General features: G+C 38.3%; 1 protein-coding gene across 2 annotated transcripts in view; it reads left to right on the forward strand.

Annotated features, from left to right (window-relative positions):
- chek2 (checkpoint kinase 2) overlaps positions 1-25017 on the forward strand; it is a 33201-nt gene that overhangs the window by 1988 nt on the left and 6196 nt on the right. The window contains exons 2-12 of one of the 2 annotated variants that reach the window (XM_052032035.1): positions 3445-3569; positions 5845-5992; positions 7643-7733; positions 9053-9161; positions 10794-10862; positions 10941-11005; positions 12170-12269; positions 17493-17579; positions 19231-19394; positions 20747-20862; positions 22739-22824. In XM_052032035.1, the coding sequence (XP_051887995.1) occupies positions 3445-3569; positions 5845-5992; positions 7643-7733; positions 9053-9161; positions 10794-10862; positions 10941-11005; positions 12170-12269; positions 17493-17579; positions 19231-19394; positions 20747-20862; positions 22739-22824 (1160 nt within the window). Of the gene's footprint in view, positions 1-3444; positions 3570-5844; positions 5993-7642; positions 7734-9052; positions 9162-10793; positions 10863-10940; positions 11006-12169; positions 12270-17492; positions 17580-19230; positions 19395-20411; positions 20528-20746; positions 20863-22738; positions 22825-25017 lie in introns of those variants that run through there. The other variant, XM_052032036.1, reaches the window with a different exon arrangement.

The following is a 25017-nucleotide window of genomic DNA, read 5'->3' on the forward strand; positions in this document are numbered from 1 at the left end:
GGGGAAAATTCCAATGATAACTGACAATGAAAGCCACAAACTGGGAAGCAAAAACTAACAGCAACTAATGCTGTGATACATTAGTCAGCATGTGGACAGGCACTGGTCGAGGCAGAAATACTTGTCTTGCTTAAGCGATACCTGGATGCAAATATACAGGGTTAGAGACCTGGGATTAGATTGGGAGCTTTTGTATTTCTGACTGGCACAAATGCACAATGGGTTTGTAACGTAAATCTTTTAATGGTACTTTTTTTGGGATTTCTCAGACGCCTTTTTTTAAAAAAAGTGCGTTAGAGACTTGTTGCCACTGTGTGAAACTAAATTAATCTCCAATGTTTTATAATTATCATGTAAACATTGTAGCATGAAATTTTGGTTCTGTATTTTTGAATGGCCGAGTGGGAGCAGAAACGGAATCACACTGCACAGTAGGGGTCGTGTTGAACAGTGGAGGAAGAGGAAAACGTTCCAATTTGTTAACCTCAGATTAGGAAACTGTAGAAGTAATCAGAGCTGTACTGGAGCTATTGTGTATGTGTATTTCTGAAAAGAAACTGGCTTCAGAATTGCAAATGGTTGATCCTTTCAATCTTCATTGTTTGTAGAGTTCTCTGGTTAATCTCAGTTTATAAATTTTCTACAAAGTTCTTGTTTGACTAATGCTCTCATTAAATGAAACGTAGTTAGGTTGCTCAGTGCTAGTAGAGTGACGAAAGTGATTGGATTTGTCAAGGCACCTAGGAAATACCTGCGACATATAGTTTGCTAAGAACTGAATTCTTATCTCAATAAATAACAAGAGTTATCTAAAGTTAATCTTCTATATAAAACTTGTGACTTTTTTTTACATTTATCATTTAGTTTTTATAAACCATAATTGGAGGCTGGAAGTCATAATTTTATGATCCTGTTTCCTTTTTCATTGTTGTTGTGCACTTATGTGATGGCCATCTGCTGTTTAAGCACAACCTGAAAATTGAAAGTCAAGCAGTTACTTCCTTCTGTTACTAATATTGTGAATGTGTGCATAATTTATTTTTTGTTTCTGCGGGGTTATCTGTGGGTCAGTGCTCAGTGGAGATCTTATCTTGCTCTGCCAGTCCCACTTTAACGGTTCAATGTGAGAAATTGTTGCAAATCTGGGTGATCTGGTTACTGTAAAACAACAAACTTTCATGTCATCTAAGTCGGTGATAATAAATCTGATTCTGATCTGTAGGCCTTCTGTTGCTCTGTTTTCCATGAAGACAGTTCAACCTGAAGCTCCTTGAGCCATGACAGTAAATGTATGTCCTCTACAACATCCGTACATTGTGCAACACACACGATGCTGGAGGAATTCAGCAGGTCAGGCAACATCTATTGGAGAGAAATAAATAAAGAGTCGATGTTTCAGGTGAAGGATCTTGACCCAAAACATAGACTTTATTTATTTCCCTCCATAGATGCTGCCTGGCCTGCTGAGCTACTCCAGCATTTTGTGTGTGTTGGTCCAGATTCCAGCATCTGCAGAATCTCTTGTGCATTTGTACGTGGTGGTAGGGTGGCTTTCTGTGGGGGGGAGGGGGAAGGAACTCAAAAGTCATTTCTGGTTGATTTTTTGCTCTCTGCTTTCTTGAAGTTCTTGAATCTCTTGCACAGTAAATCAACTAGTTTGAAGTTGAGATCAAATGAATTATTGTAAGCTTACGTTATTCTAATTTGGGTCTATTACTGCTAATGCTAATATGTTAAATACTAAGTTGTACCATTTGTGAAGACCTTTGAAATCTTAAATGTTGCAGTATCACGTAAAATTGTGTGTATAAAGAGAATCTGTAAGGTGTAAGGAAGCTTCCTTTATTCAATATGCTCCATACTGTATAGTTCTATTTTCTTTCACCCTGACTTAATCAAAAATCCACCAAACTACAAAACCAAACCTGCTGTTTTACGCTGCTTAGGCCAGGATTTTTATAAGAACCGTCCAATATACAGCTGCCCAAGGATTATATTTATTTTGTATAATTTGAGACATTAGAGCTTGCAATAGCTTTATGCAGTGGTAACATGCCCCTACGTCTTTTTTTTTACATATGCCACTAAATATTTAATTTATCAGTCATGGAAATTTTGTAACACAGGAGGCCATTTGGCGCAATTTTTTGTGTGTGAGAGAGAGAATAGTGTTTCACTGAATTTAAACACTTAAACTATGGAATTTCTTCACACCCAGATCCTGGCAGTAAAACCTTGACTTTTTTAAAAGCCTAAAATCTAAAAGTAATTTGCTAGAACTGGCTTTCATTAAACTTGAGCAGGGAACAAGTCGAGAACAGAGCAATGATCAGATTGTGGCAGTGGATGGCAGTCTTAATGGAGGCATAGGTCACTTGAGTTGCATTGTCTTGCTCATTTCCTCTTCCATTCCAAAAATAATCTGTGCTTCTTCATGTACTATCCTACCTTTTTCACCTTTCCTTTCTCTGAAAGATCTTTGTCTGTGTCTGCTTTTCAAATCTATCCACTATATTCAAATTCCTATAGCATTGTTCTATATCTAGTTTGCTCTGGTGAATTTTAGAATTTTAAATCTTCTGGTTGAGGCTATATTGCAATATCACTCTGTCTTCACCTCAGAAAGTGACTTGGCTATATAAACCACCTCTTGTGACTCCTCTGTGCCCCATTTGATTTCCAATATCACAAAATGTTGTTGTATAACCCCTAATCCTCTCTGGATATGCTTTTGCTGCACTTTCTTTGCTGGCCTCCCATACTCTTAACCTTCGACCAGTACCCAGTTCAATCATCCATCAACCCCATTCCGACTGACCAAGGTTTTACTGAACTCCAGTGGGTCAAGTTTAAAACTGTTGTTTTGAAATGTGTCCACTTCAGTTTTACAATCTCAACCAGTTTAGTGTTTCCTTCCTTTTGATATGCATTTCTAACCATCTGGGTATCCTCCCTTGTATATTACACCATTGGAGCAGTGTCTTACAGTCTCAAGCTCACAATTTTGGCAGGAACTTCAACGTAGTGTTTAGGATGTGCTGCATTGTTGTAAATACCATTTTGGTTGAAACATTAGAGACCCTGTTGGTTCTTCCAAGAGAGTGTACTTCTTGGAAAGGCACTACAGTAAAACATTACAACATCCACTACCAACTAAAAATACTTCATTGGCTTTAGTCACCTTTGAACACTCAGTGGGTCATAAGAGGTACTTTATTAAAGCATCTTCTTCCCTTTTAATAAAAGGACCTGAAATGTGTTAACTGTTACTCTTTCCACATTTGCTGCCTGACCTGCTGAGGGTTTCCAGCATTTTCTGGTGGAGTGACAGAAACTATCTGAGGGGGATAACATCAGTAACCACATTTTAACCAAAATATCATTAGATTTTAAGAATACTTGAGTGATGGACTCATCCAGTGATGTCTTTTATTTTTGTCACAGATTGCTTTCATAATGAATACTGGTTTGGGAGGGATCAATTATGCCAGTACAGTTTTGATCATCCAATATTGAGGAAGAAGGAATTTTTCAAATCGTACAGCAAGAAACACTTCAGGATGGTTAGAGTAAGTAATAGCACGTTAGTATTATGATGCCCTTGATTTGTCATTGCCCATTTTATCCCACTTCTTGTCATGAAGCATGGAAAAGAGAAAGTGAGTAAATTGAACTTGTATTTTTCAAGTGAGCACACCCCAAATTAAATGCCTGATTGTGTTCTGCTTTGTTCAATCTAGGAACATAAATGTAAACTATTAAGTGGTACTGTTTTCCCCATATTCCTATTAGATGCTCTATACATTTTTTTAAGAACCTTGCGATATTTGAAATCAAAGTCCATTAGATGTATTGAGTATTACGACTACTGTCAGATGTGTGCCCTTATCCAGGACATGGTGTTTCCTACAAAACTCTACCAGGCAACCTTATCCTGTGCTTTCTTCACCACTGAGTAATGCTTGCTGTTAGCCTCAATATGCTAGTACACATCAACTTTGGTTTGCATCAGGATGGACTGCAGTCCTGAAGTGGGTATTCTTATAATGCATTTGTAATAAAATACTATAATTTCATCACAAACTAATTTTATTTTAATAATTCTTCATCTTAATTTCTGACATTTGGGGAAATCTTCTTGGTGGAAAGTAGCAGGCCAAGACTTGGGTTATTTTTGTGAATACTGTTTACTGGTCTAGGCCACTCCTTAAAGCTTTTAGTGATGTATGTTAGGGATTCAGGAGCTGCAAAGCTGCATTTTAAAGACTAGTTGAAATCATTGAGAGGACAAATGTTTCCAAGAAGAGGATGTGATCAAATGCCTGGAACGTTTTATTGGCATCTCTGGTAGACACTTGCAGATAGCCAGATAGGGATGATAGTGTAGATGTAGCTCCACATAGGGGCATGGTAGCCGAGTAATTGGGGAGGGGATCCTAAGTGAAGGGCATTTTTGCTGCCCTAGTTAATTAGATCCTCAAAGTTTGGCCTTCCTGGGATGGATTTCTGTCTAGGGGCCAAGAGAATGGTATATGTTAGGGATTTGGGAGTTATGGAATTATGGATAGCAGACATTAATTCAACTGAGAACCAGTCTTCAGTTCTTAATGTAAATTGCAAGCAGTAATCAGGTTGAAGGTAAAAGGACAGATTTGCAAACAAACAGCACTGTCTAGAGAGCATGAGCTGCTGGCCCACAGCAGGGAGCTGGCTGCTCAAGAGATTTGGTTTGCAAAGTGAAGTGACCATAGACGTTCTCGACTGCATTAGCCAAACGTAAAATAATGGGATTATGTTAATTGGCCTACATCAAATCAGGCAACTATGGCTAAGTTATTTTGCACCATTGTGACCGAGTTCAAGGAAGCTGATATTGTCACTTAGCACATCAAACATGGTCATCCGTTTATATGGCCTATCAATAGTTGAGATATTTGTGTACTCAGAGTCAGCCCTCACAGCATTAATTTTAGGTGTCTGGGTTCTCTGTCCTCAGGAGTTTTAGCCCATCCATGTGAATTACTTTCTTTCAGCAAAGGTGTCTGAACATTCAGAAGTGTCTCCCATTGTAGATATGTAACTCAAAGGAAGCATTGTCAGACTCAAAATATTGAAGTAAACAATGTCATTGTAACTATTGAAATTATATTGAATCACCTGCTATTACCTTTGATCTTAAGGGTGTAAAAATATGACGTACTTTGAGTTTGGGAGACTCCGCCAAGAGGGTCTCCAGGAGAATGTCTGCTTGTCGTGATGAGTAAAGACTTCTATATCACCAGCTTCGGTGTCTCTCTGGTGACAAAGTCACAACAGCTGCTACTTTTCACTTTCATTTATAGAGAAGTATTACTTTTTTATACCCTGAAACTGGGAAGCTGGGTGGAGTTTTGATACATTTCCACATTCCAACAGTGCATGTTCTAATAATTCAAAAGTACCTCATTGACTGTAAAACAGTAAGGGATGCTTAGGGTTCAAATCTTTTGAAAAGCTTGTATGATAATGTAAAGAAATGCAGTTGGAAATTCTAGCAGTCAGTGTTTTTAAATTGGTAAAATTCATCAGTTGTTGTCTTTCAATACCTTGCATCTGGCTCCTTTCCAATTTAGCAGTGGGTCAGCTAGAATGTCCAAAGGAAGTATTAACTAATATTTAAATGCAAATGTGCAAATTGGCTTATTGCACCCATGCTAAAAATAGCAAATGTAGAATTGGGACAAGAATGTTGGTCTTTAATCAACTTCAACAGACATTTATTTGAGATTGGGGAAGTGTATAGGCAATTCTACTTCCTGCAGTGCCAAATTACAGTGCACAACTTTTTAATGTGTTCTTAAATAGGAGGAAGTCCCCGGAAATTCATTTGTAGTGTTCATTGAAGATCACAGTTCGAATGGGACCTTTCTAAATGGGCAGATGATTGGAAGGAATCGGAGATTACCATTGTACAATAATGCAGAAATAGCAATTAATCATGAATCACACAAAGGTAAGAATGTGTTCTTGAACACTTTGGCTGATCCAATTTGGACAGCTGTGTGGTAGTGCAGATTAAACATCCAACTTGGAAATTTGTTACATGTATATCTCTAGTATTGTCAAGATAGTGATTTGGACTAATGATTAATTTTGCTTTTACTTACTGATAATGTACTTAAGCTCTAATCTTTGTGCTTTTGAATTGGTGTGTGGTTTGCTGATGCTTCTAACTGGGCTCTGAATAAATGCTTGTATTAATTAATGAATGAGCACTCTGGGATTTACTCGCTCCACACTTCCTGAATTTTCACTTGTATGGTTATTTTGTTACCTTCAAAGCATGTAACCTATGCACCTACTTGGCTCAAACACCAAGAAACCATAAATGAGCAGATAGTGTGGGTAAAAAAGCCAAATACTCAATCTTTGGTCAATGAACTGTTTTGAACAAAACAATATCAAAGAAGAGGATTAATTTAAGTTGCTTTTAGTGTTTCTTTGATAAAATTAGACAATAGTTTACAGTAGTCTGAAGATCCTCCCTTAATAAGTAAATTCAAGTTCATTCTTCCATTTCTTTATTTGAAATTTTATCTGCAGAGTTTCCTTTCACAGACATGAATCTGTTTTTTTAGTTGTCTGAGATTCAGTTCCTGAACCTTTTTGGTTTTAGGAGGTTCAACCAGCTAGCAGCCTAGAACTTGTGGAATATATGCATGGTCACGCTACAAAATGGATGCATTCCCACAATGCAACTTAAGGCTAACTCCCTTCAGAATCCAGTAAGCTTTACATTTTGGACCACATCAGGATTTAGTGGCAGTCAAGATGTGCTGATTTTGTTTTGTACTTGTACGGTAATAAAAGATCACACAGTATAACAAAAATTATAAGAGTTTTTCTATGATACCTAAAGGAGAAGGATTGGGCTTGGTTAGGAAAATCAATGCAATTATTGTGTATAATAATTTGTAATACAAACCTGCAACTTCATTGGACAGAAATGACCCTGCTATATTCTTTTGGATTCGGGTCTCTGAAAATTACTGCTACCACAGCATTGATAAATTCGCGACTGCAGTTGCAAGAGTATTGGAAACCTTGTTGCATCTTTGCTTCAGCTTGGCTCTAGGCTTCCTATTGCCTGCATAACTGCTAGACTCCCTGGTCAAAACCTCAGACTGGTCAATGTTGTGGGAGAGCCCATGATTTGTCTGCATGATTACTATAATTTGAGCCTAGTATTTTCCTGTGTTGTCAAAACTGTGCATTTCGAGTTTTTGTCTCCATGTTTCAAATTTTTAAAAAAACTTTTCTCTGGGGGAAATGGAAAGGATAAAACTTCCATGTAGCAGCTTTCATGACCCCAGGATGTCCCAAGGTGCTCTAGAGACTTCTGAAGTCAGTTGGATATTGTAATGTAGGAAATTAATAATGTAATTGGGACTTTTAAAAGGTTCTGAATTATATTGTGACCCAAACAATGTTTTATCACACCTTCAATTTTTGATTATCTTTTGCCCTCCCCAAACTAAACATAAGCATTGCTATTCGTGTGCTTTGCTATTCCTGTACATTGCAACAGTAGAGCAATATTACCATGGTTTCAACTATTTAGATGATGCAAATGACTTTGTTCTCCTGCATTGCTGTTTTCCAGTTTTTGTCTTTTCTGATCTCACGACGAATGACCAGTTGAACCTACCAAGAGAGTTCCGAGATAAATACATCATCTCAAAAGCTCTTGGCTCGTAAGTTCAAGTTGCAATTTTTTTTTCCCTTCTAAGTCAATTAAAGTCCTTTGCTTGTATTATGTTCTGAACAAAAAACATGTAGGAAGGGCTGGGGAAATAAAATTTTGTTTAGTGTGGGATTTAGTGCAACTGCATGCTTGGTCATCTCAACCTTGGTGGACTGAAGGACCTGTTTCTGTGCTGTATGACTCCGGCTCTATAATGTTACAAAGTTATTGGCAGATCAAAGAAAAGTTAATGCACCTTTTCTCTTTCAGACCTACTGCGTAGTCTTGCATTTGTGTGTGATTTGCTTTCTCTGCAATGTTTTTGTTTAATGCTTTGTTATATTTTTCTAGAAAGAATTCACTACCCAAGTGGCCATTCATCTTCCCTTGAGGCAAGAAGGAATTGATTAGTTTTAACTTTATTTTTTGGTGAAGGGATATTTTGACTGAGCTCGTCCTCTAACTGATCACAATTCTAGTTAGGGGTTCCTGGATACGTATTGGAACTGAACACTAGTACTTTCTTCCAATTTTCTAATTTAAAAAAAACTACTGAGGTTGATAAGATAATGTATACTTTGTTTTTGCAAAGTTAACTGAATTCAGTATAACTATTTGAAATTTGTTCAATATTATTAGAAAGGTTTTTAATTATTGTCTGATTGGAAGGTGTGAACTGAAATCATGTTTAATGGTATCAAATTTAAAGTTTAAAAAGAGTTGTCCTCTAATTTCAACAAAAATAAACTTGTATTTAAAAAAAAATTGAAGATGCTGGAAGCCTTAAAGATACTAGAAATGTTCCACAAGTTTGACAGCATCTGTGGAAACAGGAACTTCAGATTGATGACACTTCGCCTTCATCCTAAAAAGTTAACTTTCTTTTTCCACAGGTGCAGCCCGGCTTGCTGAGTTTCAGAATATTCTAACTGTATGAAAGTGGTGTAGTTCATAGCTATTCATCTTCTCTCAGATCACAGTTGCACCTGGGAGGTCTTTTTACAATTTTAAGTTTAGTGACTTCAAAATGCAAGCCATATTTTGTTTTAAGAATAGCCATTTTATGATTCCAATATTTTGATACTGATCAGTAAACAAACTGATTGCTTCAGTTCGGATCTTCTTGTATGATAATAGAGCACTTCCCAATTCTAAGCTTCCATTCTAATCTCAAAATCAAGGAGCTTTGGCATTGTTCAAGTAAATTACCATAATGATCACGGGAATTTTCTTTACAGCATTTGTAAATCAATTCCCTTGTGTCGGTTATATCCAAGTGTTTTGTCTTTAACTTCTTGATTAATTTTTAAAATATTTGTTATTCTGCAGGGGTGTTTGTGGAGAGGTAAAACTGGCTTTTGAGAAGGCAAACTGCAAGAAGGTGGCTGTGAAGATTGTGCATAAGCCAAAATTTGCAAAACTTGCAACTGAGCGAGGGGTAAGTACAGTCAACCACATTGTGTGGTTTCTGTTGCAAGAGATTTTTGTTGACCTGAGCAAGTAAGGAAATGACAAAAGTGAACAGATAATCTGCAGCAGTAATTCTCCACGGATGCTGCCTGGCCTGCTGAGTTCCTCCAGCATCATCGTATTTTTCATCCAGCATCTGCAGTCCTTTGTTTCTCATTCAAAATATGCCCTTCAGTTAGTAACAGCAGCACAAGCTCCAATCTATTGAAGATGTTGGATGAAATCAGAAAGTTGGGGTGGTGGGTGGGGTTTGTGGAGGTTATTTTTATCTATGTGTCTGAACTTGGGTTGGCCAGATGTTATTCTTTACCATTCATCTTGTAACTGAAACCTCTGAATTATTAATTTGAAGCAAAACTTCTCATTTCATTTAACCTTTTAGTGGTATGGCAGACACAAGAGACTGCAGATGCTGTAACCTAGAGCAATTAACAAACTGCTGGAGGAACTCAGCAGGTCAGGCAGCATCTGTGGAGGCAGAGGATTGGTTGATGCCCCTGCATTGGGTCTCTCAACCCGAAAGATTGACCAACCCAAAACGTCAATAGATGCTGCCTGACCTGAATTCCCCCAGCAGTTTATTTGCTAGTGCTATGGGACATTTGCGTGTTGCAGGATGAGAGTTTCAACAGCAAGTGTAGGAATGAAGCAGACGGTGAAAATGAATGGTCATGGAGATGGCACAGAAGTGAATCGTACAAGGTCGTCATGGTAGCAAAGGAGGAAAATGTTCTGTGATGGCAAAACAAAGTCTGTTTATTTAACTAATGAGTAGTTCATTTACAAAGGGAATGAATCAATAACTGACCAAACATATGTGCAGTTCTTAACAGTGCATCAACAAATGAAGCTGGACAAGTTCAGTACCAGCAGATAATGCACCATCTTTTGAAGGACGTGAAGGACCTGAAAAACACAATTAAAGCCTTTCACTCTGTTCCTGTAACGTGCTCTGAGTCCGAACTGCTGTTCAGCCAGTTACGTCCTCTTCTATGTGTTGGTGTTTTATTTGGAACTTGTTTGTGTATACTAGTTTGATTTGTAGAAAAACAGAATACAGGTCCTCCTCAGCTTATGAACGTCCGACTTGTACACAGGCAGATACTGAGTATTTACAGCAGTCTTTTGTTTTTGATTTTCTACAGCCAGGGTGCTGAAGGATGGTACTTTGAAGCATGGGATTTGTGTTTCTATAAGCATCAGTTTCCTTCTGAAACTTTGCATTGCAGACTCTTGTACTTGTGTGGACAGTGAATCACTTCTCTACTTGGGAGAATGTGTAATTCATGCATACCTCATTCTGTCTCACTGTTCATCCTTAGAATGCAAGACTAAACTGGCTCCAGGGTAATTAGTTACTCAGACATTGTGGCAGCTCTGATGTCACACCAAAGGCTGCTAAACACTACTACAATGCCAGGAATATTACCACGATGAGGTGGCTGATATTTAATCTGTTTTGTGCTTGGCATCTTGCCGCAAGTTCACAGGCACCCAGCTACAAAAATCAGATTTAAAATTCCTTTGTACAACTTGCATGTAAACCAAATTTATTTGTCATGAACTTTTTATTTCAAGTTCTTGACCTTGTTCCCTGCAGGATGCATCTTCTAAATGTAGTGCTTCGAATGTTGCAACAGAAATTGAAATTCTGAAGAAATTGGACCATGTAAGTATCAAAAACAGCCACTTTTTTTCTGCTGAAGCATTAATAACTGGCTAATGATTTTTATTTTTATTCTTAAAGCCTTGTATAATCAAGATTGAGGAGGTGTTTGATTTTGAAGACTCTTTCTACATTGTACTGGATTTGTAAGTGTCCTTATTTTAGTTCATTGTTGAGTATCTTGTTTAGAGAGAGAAGCTGGAACAATGTATCCTTTTCTGTTTCAGAGTTTGTACCGGTATGGAGGACAAAAGTAAATTGGTGAAGCATTCTTTTGGTCTGATGTGGAATGATTGGTGATAGAATTTGAGCTCATTAAAATGAGCATAATTCAGAATATTTTCTAGGGTACTGATTCCTTGTCTATTATTGTTGTAGTTGGGGATGGAGGCAGGCATGTATTTTTAAAATTACAATATGGTTAAGGTGAAAATGATTTTTAGGATATGAAAATCAAAAAAAATCCTCAGATGCTGAATACCTAAAATAAAAATGGAAATGCTTGAAATACCCAGCAGGTCAGGAAGCATCTGTGGGAAGAGAAATAAAGTTAATGTTTCAAATTGAAGACAAAGTTCTGATGAAGGGCCTTCAACCTGAAACATTAACTTTTTCTCTTCCTACAAATGCGGTCTGAACTGCTGACTTTTAGAATGGATTTAGGGAAAAAAATTGGAGTGGCAGCAAAGTGGAGAAAATTAATGGATGCACTGAGTATTTCACTCCCTATTTCAGGTTTAAGCTGTTTTTCCCTACCACTGAGGCAGTTAATCAAAGTTGCTTCAAAATCTTGTTTACCTCTTGAAGGTTGGACTTCTGACTCTAGGAGCAACTATCTTAAATGGGAAAAGTAACTTGACTTTTTTTTAAAGAGTCATTCAGACATTTTGTATAAAAGGACCTGGTATTCTCTAAGCAAGCCAGGGACTGGGAAAAAAAAATGTTTTTTAAATTGCAAAGAATGGAATGGCAAATACTAAATTAGCTTAAAATGTTATTTTGACCTGTGGTCTGTGCATTTATATGACTCCTGTTTTGTAAGTTATTTTGGTCAGCTTCTTCTGCATTTAAAATGGACAGGATTATACAATGCTTACGGCAATACAAATTTATTCCCATTTACAGCTTGGTTGATTTTTGACAAAGGATCCATTAGGCTTTCTAATAACAGTAGTTAAACCACAACTTTATTTAAATTGCTTTTGCATTTCAATCTCAGATACTGCAGTTGTGTGATTACATTGTGAGTTAAGGTTATCTTGTTCTGTCAAAGGACAGGAACTTAAATTGAATTTCTAATCATCTTTAAGGATGGAAGGTGGAGAGCTTTTTGATCGAGTGGCTCGCTCAAAAGGACTGAAGGAAGAAACTGCCAAATTGCTGTTCTATCAGATGCTTCTTGCAGTCCAAGTATGTAGCTATGATTTTTATTTTAATATGCCTTTTCAGCAGATGTGTCGCTGAGCTTGAATGCACTTCTTTTCTAATTTTCAAGTTGACGAAAATACTGACCAGGATTTCCTCTTTTCCCCCTCCCACTGCATGGAATTGTGAACTGGGAGATCAATTCTGAAATGTATAAAATGATAGTCAGACTAAATCTAGACTTCTGCATACAGTGGAGGAAGAATATGATGGCACTGGAGAGGATACAGAGGAGCTATATGAGGATGTTGCTAAGCTTGGAGAAGTTTACTTGTAAGGAAAGTTGAGCTTGATTGTAGTTGTTGTCTTTGGAGCAGAGGAAGCTAAGGGTAGATTTAATCATGGTGTGTAAAAGACCTGGATAGGGTGAAGGGTAAAGGTCAGTTTCCTTTAGCAGAGAGGTCAGTAACCGTGGGGGAATAGAATTGGGGCATATTGGATAGAAGGTTTTGAGAGAAGTCCGAAATTCTCATCACATTTTAAGAATCTAGATGACCCCTTGAAGTGCTTCATTTGCAGGGTTGTGAACCAAGAACTTTGGTCTTGGGAGCTCTTTGACCAGCATGGACACAATAGACTGAATGGCCTCCTTCTGTATTTTTAAATGTTTATCTTGATGAACAGAATTGGGAATCTCACCACATCCTTTTGCTTGTTCTACATGCGTAGTGAGGTAAAAAAGGCAGTTTTCTTGTGGCTAGGAAGAAAACCAGTAAATTACCACATGTCACTGGCTGGTTCACTCTCTCGTGATATTTGTGAAAACATTAACCACCCCAGTGGTTTTCACGTTTCGTAGATTTGTACTTTACAATGTTTTGTGATAAATTAACAGATAATTCATGGATTTCAAGTACAATATGATAAATGTACATGTGATAATATAACAATGTGATAATTATTAAACGTTTCCAATTAATTTCCCTTCTCCTGAAAGTGAACAGTTAAGCATGAAAACTTGTTCCAGGTTGAGTATTGTTGAATATAGTTAATATGCCAAATTTTAAGAAGAAAAGTATTTCATTCCCTTATTTTCCTCTTTTCTCTCTGTACATGATTTGACATTGGGTTCACTTGCATATTTTGGTTGTCAGTCTGTTAACTTCTCAATCTGTCGCTTTCAGGAAAAGAAGAATTGAATGTGTAGAAATTGGGTGAGAACCTCCTTTAGCTTGCTAGACTTGCAGCACATAGCACAAATGCTTCATTGGAGCCCCACAAAAATTCATGAAATTGGGTAAAAGTCCATTAGAAGCACTGTGGTGTTTCAGTCAGAATCGCGCACTGAATGGAACCAGCTCACTTGTAATGGGAGCTGACTGCAGAGCTTGCAGCTGCTTCATTAGCATTACTGACCACTGGGGACAGCCACTGCAAGATGCAGACTGATGGAGGAATCTGTGATTTACTGCATGCAGTTCTGAAATAGTCTACATTGAAGTGGTGGCAATCAGTGAAGTGAGCATCCATGAATCATCTTCTGGAAGGTTAGCTACTTAGCATTGAGGCTGGGACGTGCTGTGTGCAGGATGTTGATGTGACAGTTCCTACACAATGTGCTTATTTACAATCCCTATGCAGAGTACTCTTAGTTTTACTGAGTGAATGACAAAGTCATAGGTTGCTGCCAAAGGCTTTCACTTTTCTCCCAGCAGAGAAGGCTGCATGATTTGTGCAACTGATACCAGGCAAATTTCAGCAGCACTAAGGTAAATTATAGGCCAGTTTCCCAAAGGAAGCAGTTTCACCCAGAGCACACATGGCTTCAATTTCTTGGCTACAGTGTCTGTCTGCTGTTTATCATGATTTCTGTTGTCTTTGTCTTTGCTGCTTCTCAGAGGCTTCTTTGCATGTATCTGTTTTCTAAACCACCTGCCCTGGGAGATAAAGATGGAGTATGGATAACTGAAGAATTGATCATGGATGCAATTTAACATGACTAATTGTACTGTTTCTTTGGTGTAGTCAGTGAAATTTGAGGTGTTGTATGTACATGTACAGTGCACATTAGATGGTACATTATCATCTAAGCCACTGAGAAGCTTTTTGGGTACATGTTCTCTTCCTCTTGACTATAATCTACCAAAATATATGGTTTTATTCCACCAATTATGATTTGGCATAAAGATTTTTTTGGTAACCTGATTTTTTTTAAAACCTGAAAATAGATTTAATGACTTCTGATTTTTTTAATGTATTTATGTCTGGTTGTTGAGGCTTAACATATTCACATCCCATCAGCCTCCTAACGAATGGTCACACTGGTGAACTTCATGTGGGAGCATGACTTTGCACTGTCATTACGCTACCAGAAGTTCCGAAGGGCCTGGGGGAAAAAAGGAAACTCGGAATTCCAAAAGGTGATGATAAAATATATATGGTACATTTAAACTTGAGATTTATTTGTATTGATTTTAAAGCCAGTTTGTTTTTATTATCTTGTCACTTGCACGCAATCTGTATGGACTGAGGATGAGGAAAGAGTACCAGGCACACATTTCCCCGCGGACATCTTTCTAGAGACCCCCAGTCCAAAGTTCAGGTGGTCTCAAACTTGTCAATTATTAGCATGCAAAGTGAGCATCAAAGTCCATTATTGCTACTGTGAAAGATGGTCAGTCTTTGTTATTGCCTGCAGATTTTGTTTTCCAATAGATCAACTTCAGGGTATCCACTCCTCCCTCAGTTCGTATACATGGTTTTAGTTCCACAAATCTTTTTATGTTTTTAATAAATACTAGTGAAATTCTTCTGTCTTTGGTTTTCTGGAAAACCTGTGTATTTTTATCTCACTTGAGTTGCTATTCTTTGTAGCACTCCAGACCTGCTGTGGCTTTCCTGAGCTAGGAAGAGTAGACAAAATTAGATTCCACCCTCCCAGTGAGGTCTAGGGCACTCTTTACTGTGGCATTAAATCCTCTTGAAATTTTAATGAAACTTGAGGTAACATCCCCATTCTTTCTTCCCCTCTTAATTTAGCTGGAATCCATGCATGTATTCCTGATATCCTGTGAACAGGTGCAGTTGCACATCAGAAAACATGTTCATTCAGTTTGGTATCAGTAAGCGGTCAATTTGAAAGGGTTAATAAAATGGTCTCTTCTCAAGAAGGCTAGGATACAAGGAAGCCGTGTTTCATTTGGGTAGCACCTTATTTATATCGAGTTTTGAGCATAAGCACCTCAGTAAGGATATGTTGGGCTGGAATGGGTACAGTGCAGATGCACGAAACCATAACAGCACTACGAGCTAACTTGGTGAATAAACTGTATCCCTGGAAAGAGAAGATTGGGGTTGATGTGACGGATGTTGAAACGAAAGGGATTTGATAGACTGGCTACAGCACTATCCTTATCTTCAGGAGGGTACCTAGAACAAAGGCAATACATTTAAAATTGGATCTCAGCTATTTTAGCTGAGAAATTGGGAAACTTTTGCCAGTACCCTATGGAATGCACACAAGCACCTAGGTGTAGTGAACACTCATCACTGGAAGCAGACATGCAGGTACAGAAAGCAGTTAAGAAGGCAATGGATTGTCTTGGCCTTATTGCATAATATTTTTGAGTATAGAAGCAAGGATTGCTTGGTGAGACCACATCAAGTATTGTGTGCAGTTATGGTCTCCTTTCCTAAGTATGCCCTTTTTTTTCCTCCCAGAGGGAGTGCAGTGGAGGTTCACCAGACTGATCCCTGAGATGACATGAATATCGTTTTTAAAAAAGAGATCGGGTTGACTGGGCCCATATTCAAAACAGTTTAGAAGAATGAAAGGGGATTTCATTGCAATGTTCAAAATTCTGTCATGACTGGACATGCTCGATGTGGAGAGTTTAGAACCATGAGTCATTAATCTCAGCACACAGGGCAACCTGTAGGGCGAATGAGGAGAAATCTTACTGGATGTGTTAGTGAACCTTTGAAATTTTTACCACAAAGGGCAGTGGAGGTCAAATTCTGAATATATTTAAGAAGGTGCTTCCATTTTTAGATGCAAAAAGCATTAAGGCCTATGGGGAGAGCAAGAATTGGACTTGAAGGGCCAAATGGCCTACTCTTGTTGCTATTTTCTATGAACATGCAACATTCAAAGATTGCAGAGTAATTCCAACCTGAGAAGTTCAAGACAGAGTTTGGACGCAGCAATTTTTGTACTGATGTGAGAGGAAGATGAGCACGGGGAACAATGAATTGTTATAACACTCACCGGGTTCAGTAATGTCCTTCAGAAAATGAAATACCTATTCCCAGTCCGGCCAGCAAGTGGCTCCAAAGATGCAGTTGATTCTTGATGCCCTCTGAAGTAGCCAAGGACACACTGCATTTTGTGATTTTCTTTTTCAATCTCTGTTCAAATGCTGCAGCTGCCACCTTGGGTCAAGGGGGAGAAATGGAAAACAATTGTGACCTTGTCAGTATTGCCCATCTCTTTAGAATATTGCATATTGAAGTTACAGGGTATGCTATGGGGAAAAGCTTGCAGCTGTATAAAACTGGTTAGGCCGCACTTGGAGTATTGTGTGCTGTTCTGGTCGCCCCATTACAGGAAGGCTGTGGAGGCTTTGGAGAGGGAGCAGAAGGTGTTTACCAGAATGCTGCCTGAGTTAGAGAGTACTATCTGTAAGGAGAGATTGGACAAACTTGGATTGTTTTCTCTGGAGTGTGGGTGGCTGAAGGGTGACCTGAGAGAAGTTTATAAAATTATGAGAAGGTTAGATACGGTAGACAGTCAAAATCTTTTTCCCCAGGGTAGATATGTCAAATACTCAAGGGCATAGCTTTAAGTAGAATGTGGGGGAAGTTTAAAGGAGATATACGGGGCAAGTTTATTTTTACACAGAGTGATAGGTGCCTGGAATGAGCTGCTAGAGCTGATGGTGGAAGCAGATACAATAGTGATGGTTAAGAGGCTTTTAGATTTTTACATGAATATGCAGAGAATAGAGGGATTATGGATCACGTGCAGGGAGAGGGATTAGTTTCATTTGGCATCACGGTCGGCACTCACATCGTGAGTGGAAAGGCCTGTTCGTATGCTGCACTGTTCTACGTTCTCTCCTTTACTTTCAAGTACAAAGCGAACACATGGAATGAGGGAAATGAAGGTGTTGTGGAGAGGGGATTAAATGATTTATTTAATAGATTTTTGAATTAAAAAAAACAGGGTGATAGTTAATTTTTTTATCCTATGATTCTCTCTACCTGCAGTATCTTCATGACAATAATATTACTCACAGAGATCTCAAGCCTGAAAATGTGTTGCTCAAAAACAATGATGAGAATTGCCTTCTTAAGGTAAGGGTTGGGATGTACTTTCATACCATCTGCTGGTAGAGCCAAGGTTATGAATATTAAAAGAGCATCTTATTTTTAAGAAGTTGCAATGAAGTTTTGTGGAGGTAAGATGATGCTTGGACCAATGTCCTTATTGCACAACGTAGTTTGCATGATGAGTATGTGACAATTTTACTTGATCTTGGACATGTTCCTGCATAAAATTCAAAATGGTGAGCCACATTCTGTAACTGATTTGATTATTGAGATGACCAATGTGCGACTATACTTGGATGGAACTTAAATTTAAATTCCACTGCCTATACCATAATGTGTAAATAGAAGCTACTGTTCCAAAGGTTCTGACCATCAAATGTACCCACCTTCCAGTTCACGAATGCATTTTCTTTATATTCTCTCATTATGCTGAGCAAGCGCAAATCAACTGTTGCTACCCCTAACTGCATTTCTTGCTGACGATTTATAATGTTGCTTTGTGTGTTGGTCTCAGTTTTGTGCTACTGTTCCTGTGATCTGCCTTGGTGTTCTATATTACAGCAAAACACTGATAATCCATTATCTGACTATTCGAAAATCCTGATAATTCAGCATCTGGCCCACCAAATAATTTTTCCTATGTCCCTCCACCCCCCTGGCCAATCGGGGTTCCAGTTCCTTCATTCTCTTTAAACGTGATTGATTGTGAAAGAAACTACTATAATACTGTCTAACCTCTTTAACAAAAAAAAATTAAAAGTGTGTTAGAGTATAAATAGAAATAACATGCAATTATCCATAAAATCTGCTGGTCTGGCATCGCCAAAGTCGTGGCTATATGTGCTGCTCTACTTGTCATACAAATTGTTTCAAGAAGCACATAGCCTAGAGGGAATTCAAATATTTAATCTTCCACACAGGAAACTTTGGTGCTCCTAACCCTGAAACGTCTTTGCCTAATCATTAAACACTAATCATTACTGCAAGAGTATTCAGTGGTTTATAATTATAGATGATTCTCAATGGCAGATGGAGAATTTAAATTGAAGTTATTTCTTTTTTAAAAAAAATCAGGAATGAAAAGTTTGGATCATTTAAGTTTGCATGAAACCAGCAGATTGTCACTTCAAAAAAAAAAACTCATCTGATTCAGTGACTTCTGGGGAAAGAAATATCTATTCTTGTCCTGCCTGGTCAACTTCTGATTCTGGACATGTCAATGTGATTAATTCTTAACTGTCACCAGCAACCAACTTTGGTGAACAAAGGGAAAATAGGGATAGGCAATAAATGCACCCATTTTGTGAGTGAATAAACAACAAATAAATAATATTGACATGTAATTTTCAGATGCCCAGGTACAAAGCTGATGTTGTTATAGTTCATCTGTCATGTTTGCAAACTATTTGAGGCGTTTTGGTCAAAACTTGGTCCTAGTGATTTTTTTTCCCCAAAGATGTTGAAACCAGGTTACCACTCTGGTTGTGCAGATATATTAAAGCCAGAGACAGGCAAGCAGTGTTTATTAAATGCTCAGTTCTCTAGCAGTCATCAGAGAACATAGTACTCCTCATTTTGAATCCCTAATTGCAGAACAAGGATTTGAGAGATTATTGCTGTTACCAAATGGAGTTTAATTTTTTAGAAAAAACATCTTTTCCTCTCCCTTGTCAAGATTACAGACTTTGGTTTGTCAAAGATCGTGGGAGAAGCCTCACTGATGAAGACGTTGTGCGGAACACCCACCTATCTAGCTCCGGAGGTGCTGTTGGGTGCTGGAGCAGGCTCCTATTCTAAAGCAGTGGATTGCTGGAGCCTTGGGGTTATACTTTTCATATGGTAGGTCACTTGACTTTTACCAAGATTTATCAATGGAAAATGGCTTTTAGCAGGAAATTGATACTGAAAAAATAAAAATATTCTGTTTTTATTTTAATTCTAGATTGAGTTGTCTATTGAAAGTGATATGTTGCATTCAGGTTGGATATTTGCAATGCTTGATGGTGTACAAGTATTTCTAACTGGCATTTTGTAACGTGGAGTTTTGAAGAAGAGCATTGGTGTCTACTTGGCAAGTTTAAAGAGAAGTGATAGCAGGAAATTCCTAGTGTTTCTAGCAAATCTTTTTGTTGATCATTAAGAAAGCAGAAACATGTTTCTGGTTTTAAATTGTGTGCAAACCTGCAGCTGGCATTGGGAGTTTCTATGCATTATGATGCATTAGGTATTTCAACTAGAATGAATGGAGGTGTGAATAATTAGATATCTAATTGTGCATCATTTCCTTTGTACATCCTATGTTCTTATTTTGTAAATAAGTTCACATAAGTAATTGGATGTTGGTTTTTTGCACATGAGAAAATGGGACTAGAAAGTGGTTTAAAATGTGTGTGCAGTTCATCTGACTTCAAAATGAATATGCCTATTCTTAATAAAATTATCATGAATTCATTACAAGGCAGGCTTCAAATTTGATCTGACTTATAAAAGATTTCTAAATGGAGAATCTACAAGAAAATAACAAAATTATGTCCACTGAGCTTGTACTATCGTAAGGTAGCTAATCTTCCTCATTTTAACATATTTGTCCAAAAGTTTATTGATCATGAATCTACTCTGTGAATCTGCAACTCTCTGGATAGAGAATTCAAGAGATTCACAATGCGTTTGAACAAAGAAAAATCTCCTAATTTCACTTGTCTGACCTCCCTTATTCTTACAGAATGCCCCTTATTTCTAGATTCTATAGCTAGGGAATTGGTCTTGGCATCTACCTTGTCAAGCCTGTGGAGGATTATAATTTGTTCAGTCTGTGTGTGAGCAATAGAGTTGTTATGGCTTCTGTTTAAAATGCAGCTACTTCAATCAGAATGGAGGAGTCTACCTCCCTCTCCCCAATGGATCACGGAATTTGGCGGATAATCGAGAGTCCATAAAATTTTGGTGTTGCACGTGAGGCAGCATTACTCCAGGTACTGGATTGAGGACCAATACACTTTCTAAAAGAAAATTGTAATGTTTATCATGTCGAGGTTATTTATTTGACCAGGCAGAGGAGCTTGATGTTAGCAGATGTCTGGGAAAAACTTTGTCTTGCAACATTTCTTCTTAAGAATTGGGAACATTGATAACTAGGTCCCCTTTCAATTACTGAAAGAAAAACTGTTTAACTGTGTCTTTTTTTTCTCTAGTTTGGCTGGGTATCCACCATTTAGTGATCAAAACAAGGAAATGGCACTGAGGGATCAAATTGTAAAAGGTCATTACAAAATAATCCGTGACTACTGGGTAGATGTCTCTGAAACAGGTAGGCACGACAATTCAAAGGTCTTTTTTTAAATCTTTTACAGGAAGTGAGTGCTGCTGGCAGGGCCAACATTTACTACCTTTTAGAAGACTGTGCTCAGCCACCATATTGGAAAATAGTTGGTGTTTTGCCTAAAGAACTTGGCAAATGAAACAAAATTGGGTATAATAATTTTTTGTTTCAGTCGCTTAGGCATTGCCTTGTATCTCTATAACATGTCAGAATTCAGTTTTCTAGTGTGATTTAATATGCAGCAAATTGATTGTGGAATATAGCTTGCAGTATTTGACTAAATTTTTACCAAAAAAAAAGGTTTGTAATCTAATGGTAAAATGAAGGAAAGGAGTCAATTATTTTTCTTTAGTGAGTTGACAGTTTTGCAAAGGGAAAAAAATGAAATTATTTGCTGTTTGTTCTTGCTCAAATCTGATCTGTCATTCTAGTGTGCCAATCTTTTCAATATAATCCTTGGAATCTAAGTAATTTTTGCTAAGTAAAATTTAAGATTACTTTTGCCTACAATGAACAGTTGATGTTAAATACTCAAAATATTTAGCAAATTGGGCAGCATCTGTGGGAAACGGTAAGTGTTTTTGGTCGCAGAGTGCTGATGAATGTTATCTGTTGTGATGAGAGGTTATTGAGCTACAGCATGATCTTTGTTTCTCTCTCCATAGATGCTGCTTGGCCTATTAAATATTTCAAATTTTCTCTTTATTTTTGATTTTACAGTTCTGATGTTAACCATGTTGTCTTAAAGACTGTTGTGTTTCTGCCTCTTTCCCTGCCGAAACCTCTGTCTTGCGGTCTAAACAACAGCAAGACAGACGTCAGGCTACTCTTTATCAATTACAGCTCTGTGTACAATACCATCATTCCCTCAGTACTAATAACCACGCTTCAAAACCTGGGCCTCTGAATCTCCCTCTGCAACTGGATCCTCAACTTCCTTTTTGGGAGACCACAGTCAGTGCAGATAGGTAATAACATTTCCTCCTCGCTGATTATCAACACAAGCGCACCTTGGATGTGTGCTTAGCCCACTGCTCTACTCTTTCTACATTCATGACCATGTGGCTAAGCACCATTCAAATGTCATCTGTAAATTTGCCGATGACAACACTGTAGCTGGTAGAATCTCAGATGGCGATGAGGAGGCTTATCAGAACAAGATAGATTGGCTGGTTGAGTGTTGTCACAACAATAACCTTGACTCAACGTCCGCAAGACCAAGGAACTGATTGTGGACTTCAGGAAGGGGAAGTTGGGAGAACACATCCCAGTCCTCGTTGAGGGGTCAGCGGTGGAAAGGGTGAGCAGCTTCAAGTTTCTGGGCATCAACAACTCAAAGGATCTATCTTGGGCTCACATTGCAATCATGAAGAAGGCATGCCAGCAGCTCTACTTCATTAGGAGTTTGAGGAGATTTAGTACGTCACCGTATGTACAATAGAGAGCATTCTGACTGCTTGCATCACGGCCTTGCATGGATCCTCCACTGCATAGGATCACAGGAGGCTGCAGATGGTTGTAGACTCAGCCAGCTCCATCATGGGCACAACCGTCCGTGCCATCGACAACCTCTTCAAGAGGGGGTGCCTCAAGAAGGTGGCATCCATCATTAAGGACCCTCACCATCTGGAATATGCCCTCTACTTGTTATTACCATCAGGGAAGAGGTACAGAGCCTGAAGATTTAGGAACTGTTTCTTCCCCTCTGCCGTCAGATTTCATGAACACTACCTCGTTATTCCTTTTTTTTGCATTGTTTAATTTTGTAATTTATAGATTTTTGTCTTTGCACTGTACTGCTGCTGCAAAAGAAATTTCACATCATGTCAGTGATAATAAATCTGATTCTGTTGTCCTTTTTTAGCAAAGGACTTGGTGAAGAAGTTGCTTGTTGTAGATCCAGAAAAAAGACTCTCAACAGAAGATGCACTTAATCACCCATGGATGCAGGTAGTAGTTGCTTTTAAAACTTTTTATTTGCGTAGTGGCATGGTGGATCAGCAGGTAGTGCTGCTGCTTCAAGCTCCAGGGACCCTGGTTCAATCCTGACCTCTTGTGCTGTCTGTGCAATGTTTACATGTTCTCTGTGACCATGAGAATTTCCTCTTGGTGCAACGGTTTCCCCTCTCGTACCAAAGATGCACTAATTAGTAGGTTAATTGGCTGCTGCAAATTGCCTGTAGTGTAGGAGAATCTGGATGGAATGGATGGGCTTGAGGTAGACTACTTTACAGGGAAATAAGTGGAGGCATGAGGTTGCTCCAAAGATGGCATAAATTTGATGGGCTGAAAGGCCTCCAATGTTGTAAAGGAAATGTTTGAGCATTAGCTACTGTCTGCATCTGTTGCTCAAATCTTGTAACTGCAGTGAGAATGTTATCAGACTTCCTTGATATACTAGTTTCTGGAGGAGAGTAGGCCTCTTCCATTGAAGCTGTTCCTCTGCACTAAGTATATTGGAAATGATGTATCTAATGCAATGCACAATAAAATGGGAGTTGAAAAATGAATAGCTGGCATCCATCAGTGTTTTAAAGGACAACTGTAAATCTAGTTGCAGTGGGAAAAGATTGAGGTTTGGTGTAATGCAAGAAGCTGTTTTCACAGCAGTTTCTGAAAGAACTTGCTTGACAGTTTTTATTTAGAAGTGTGGATTTTTACAACATATGACTTTTCTTTTGCTTTAGTTTCATATTCCAGTTCTCTAAGATCTATCCATGATCTGTGTAGGGCTTGTGTACCCTCTCTGTAGGTTCCCCATAATTATGTTACCCTTGTACTATATCCTTGCACTTCTAAAGATTGTATTTGAACTTGTGTTTAAAGTATATTTTAAACTGCTTTCTCTTCCAAAATGTACATCATTTCTCCACATTAATAGAGCTGTTAAATCAAGTTTAATCTGTGTTATCTACCAAAGTGGAAGTCTTTTTCAAAACTAAGATATCCATAGCATTTCAAAACATTGCAGTTTCCCTTGAAGTCTCTTTTGAGACTGATTTCATTTTGATTGTTTTATTTTTTTCACTGATTTTAGTTATGATCATACAGCATGGAAATGGGCCCTTCAGCCCATGATTTTATGCCATCCATCAATTGCCCATTTACACTAATCCTGTTTTGAATTCCCCACATTACCTCCAAGTCGTCTTGCACCCTCATGTGGTCACAGAGACAGTTGCACACTCCATGTAGACAGAAATGGAGGTCAGGATTGAATCAAGGCAGCAGTGTACTCTCTGCACCACTGTTGTCACCTGTGTTATGCTCCTTTTATAAAAGACAAACCTTTTTGCATTTGATTTGTTTGTGTGTGACATTGCCATTAAATTAGTAAATTATCTAACTCTTTGCTTCAGCTTTCACATTCAAGCTTTTGCAAGACTAATTAGTGCTGTGGGCATTTCCACCAGGGCTGCGACTTGTTTCAGCTTTTTGAGATGTGTGCTACCATAGCACAGGGCTGTGGTCAAAGACGAGGGACTGGGACTAATCGAATGGATCTTTCAATGAACCAGCACTGGCTCAGTAGGCCATCTAGCCTCTGATGCCTGATTTGTCCTATGATTACTTTGCCAATGCCCTTCCAGACTGCTGCGACTTGTTTCAGCTTTTTGAGATGTGTGCTACCATTGCACAGGGCTGTGGTCAAAGACAAGGGACTGGGACTAATTGAATGGATCTTTCAATGAACCTGCACTGGCTCAGTAGGCCATCTAGCCTCTGATGCCTGATTTGTCCTATGATTACTTTGCCAATGCCTATCCGGTTGTGCTATCGTATTTTATTCTTGCCATTATTCTTCTCCTCTGAAAGTTGGGGCAAATGATTCAGATTGGTATTTCCTCCATTCCATCACTTTTTCACCTCCATGTGGCCCAACCACTCTTTCCGTGTAAAAGTCCTGGGAGTTTCCTTTTCTCATTCTTAGCTGCCCGTTGTCATCCTGGCTTTTCCAGACTTCTTAGAAAGAAAAAGGATTTGCTGCTTTAATTCCATTCAAGTCCTAAAACACTGACAAATGATGGAATGTTGTCACTGTTGTAATGTAGGGGAGGTAATATAGTAGCCTGGCAGCCATTTTGTACATAGCAGACTCCCACAAACAGCAATGTGGTGATGTTAAGATGATCAGTTTTAATA

Source organism: Pristis pectinata, chromosome 17 (assembly GCF_009764475.1).
Source record: "Pristis pectinata isolate sPriPec2 chromosome 17, sPriPec2.1.pri, whole genome shotgun sequence".
Classification (NCBI taxonomy): Eukaryota; Metazoa; Chordata; class Chondrichthyes; order Rhinopristiformes; family Pristidae; genus Pristis; species Pristis pectinata.